This window comes from Citrus sinensis, chromosome 5 (genome assembly GCF_022201045.2).
Source record: "Citrus sinensis cultivar Valencia sweet orange chromosome 5, DVS_A1.0, whole genome shotgun sequence".
Taxonomy (NCBI): domain Eukaryota; kingdom Viridiplantae; phylum Streptophyta; class Magnoliopsida; order Sapindales; family Rutaceae; genus Citrus; species Citrus sinensis.
In genome coordinates this window covers 26985509-26988082 of record NC_068560.1, presented here as the reverse complement: position 1 = coordinate 26988082, position 2574 = coordinate 26985509, and the positions used below count along the sequence as shown (strand labels likewise).

The window sequence follows — 2574 nt, the reverse complement described above, 5'->3', positions numbered from 1 at the left end:
TTATTCACAATCATTAAGTAGTTCATCTCGGCAATTCGAGATTTGAATGCCGGTATCCCCTCTCTTCAAAGGAGGCTGAATCCACACAATCGTCTCAGGATTTTCTTCCAAAATCCAGTCAAAACTTTGCGGACAGTCTAATCTTTCATCTTCAGGCTTCTTGTAAAAAGAAGAAGAACACTCTACATGTATTGTATTTGCTAACTCACTTGCATCATCCACGGCAAGTTTCATGGACGTCGACGAGGGATTCAGAAACAATGCTCTATCATCCAATCTATTTACTTCGACCCAGTTCTCCTTTATTAAATCAAACCTGAAAACAAGCCATTGAAGTCTGTGACTGTCATAATATACCGATAGCAAGCTCCCTTCATGTTCAGATTCGATCAACCCATAGTAAAGATACACGCTAGTGGGACGTATCCGATTATGTGGGTAAATTTTCCAGCTGTTTGTTGAAACCCTAAAGGCGCCCAACACGTTATTACAAAAAGAACAATACAACACCCCTCTCAAATAAGTTAATCCATGAAGATCACCATAGAAGCCATCAAAGAAATGCCGTGTCCACGTTCTTTCTCCAGGTTTACATGTGCTGATGCAAATCCTCCGGGTTGAATAATACACACTCAGCACAAACACAGTACAAAACAAGGAAGTTGGGGCCGTGGAGAATGTTGCCTTATCGGAAGAAAACATGTGCAACGGCGGCAGTTCAATGATCGATGCGCTGAACGGGTTGTAGAAGAAGAGCGATGAAGGAGAAGAATTGTACGAGATGAATAGAAAAGGAGAGGGATTAATATTTGCTTTGGAGAAAAGCACCCACCCATCTTTTGAAGCTTTGATTTTTGAATGAAGAACTCGAGGGTCGGTTTTAATAGTGTATTTTAATTTGTGCGTTGTGTCAAAAAGGTGTGATATGCTGTGGCAAGAAAATAGCCATGGCTGCAGATTTATTTCTTTGAGAGGAACACATGTTGATTGCCAACTCTTGCAAATTGTGCGGAAGCGGACTTGATCGGCGTAATCGGCGTAATAGTAAAGGTTTTCCGCGATTAAATTTACAATATCGGGCGGAAGATTGGACCATGACTTAGTGGCTGATCGCTTCATATTACGCCGGCTTCGTCGATTTATCGGCATAATGTAAATGTGAAAGTATAAACGCAAAGCTCGAGAACGTATGATTAACAATAGAAGACACAAGCTAAGAATTGATGATTGGGAAGATTTAAAGGTAGGTACAAGTTTAACCCGATTCGATTGGGATATGAAGTAATGGTAACCTGATTTACTAGGAGACTGCTTTTTTTTTTTTTTTTTTTAATTAGGAATAGGAAACAAAAATGCTAAGGGATTCGTTTGGTTAATTAAAAAGTAAAAATAGTGGGGACTAGATGTTATCGGTTGGATGATTTTCTTATTGGCATGATCATTAATTATACTGGTTTTATATTTTTATTTATCTAGTGTGTGACACACAGGAGTGAAATCTACTCTTCCAGGGTGATTCTTAAAATAATTAATAACTACTAAAGTTATATTTTATTCACAATATGTACTAATGATAATTATTATATGGGTGGACTTGGGCTTTTGAACTTTTAAAGGGCAAAGGGTTAAGGGGCTGATCACTGAGGATAACAAGGACAGTACTTAAAGCATAAAATAAAATTTGTTTGAATATTTTTTTTTTCAATCAAGTGTAAGCAGCTAACGCCAGTTGGCGTTCACTATTCCTGTTTCTGTTGACACATTAGTTTGTATAAAAATTTATATTTAAGTAATAATAATAATAAAGAAAATTTATATTTGAGTAATTAATAATAAAGTCACAAATAAATTGTATAAATTTGTATGTAAAAATTATGTAGCATGAATGAACTGTTCGGATTATTTTCTTTAACTGCAGTGACTTTGATGCTTTTATGGATTGACTTTGTATTTGTTGCACTACTCTAACTAGGCTTTTATTATCTTACATAATAAGGTAACAAATATAATAGATTTGACAAGTATTACCATTTCTCCACGATTTCTATTACTGTTACCTTATATTCCTAGAGCCTTTTAATTTTTCTACTTGGAGATCTAATGCTTGTTATTTACTGATGTTTTATTACCTTATTATGTGCCAGTTTGTAATACTATAACTTTTAAAATAATTATTGTTAGTTATGCTGTAGAAATAATCAATTGTAAAAAAAATCAGTTAAACATTTAGTAAAATTTATTTTTAAAAGTGCTGTGAGTTTTTAAAAGTAATTGTATATGTTTGGTAAATCTTACTGTTAAACTATTGTAAGAACATAAATGACTGAATTGGACATCACATAAAATAAAATTTATTTATTACTTTTATAAACACGCATATAAAATATTTGTTTGTGTATATATAATAAGAATTGATAACTAAAATAAATATTTTATAATATTACTTTTATTTTTCTATTTTGCTATCCCAATATAATTAGTAATATTAATAATCTCTTTAAAGTTATTGATTTTATTTCCTAATTCATAAGGAAAATTTTGAATTTTTATAATACAAATGAGGATGTATTAAGT

General features: G+C 32.6%; 1 protein-coding gene across 1 annotated transcript; it reads right to left on the bottom strand.

The window, feature by feature from the left end:
• LOC127902387 (F-box protein At3g56470-like) lies at positions 1-1149 on the bottom strand. Its single transcript, XM_052441296.1, has one exon. It carries the CDS (start codon positions 1147-1149, stop codon positions 1-3), a length of 1149 nt encoding a protein of 382 aa, XP_052297256.1.
• Positions 1150-2574: the final 1425 nt, after the last annotated feature.

Coding starts and splice junctions, on each gene's coding strand:
- LOC127902387 (XM_052441296.1), bottom strand. CDS start 1,149: ATGCCGATAAATCGACGAAGCCGGCGTAATATGAAGCGATCAGCCACT.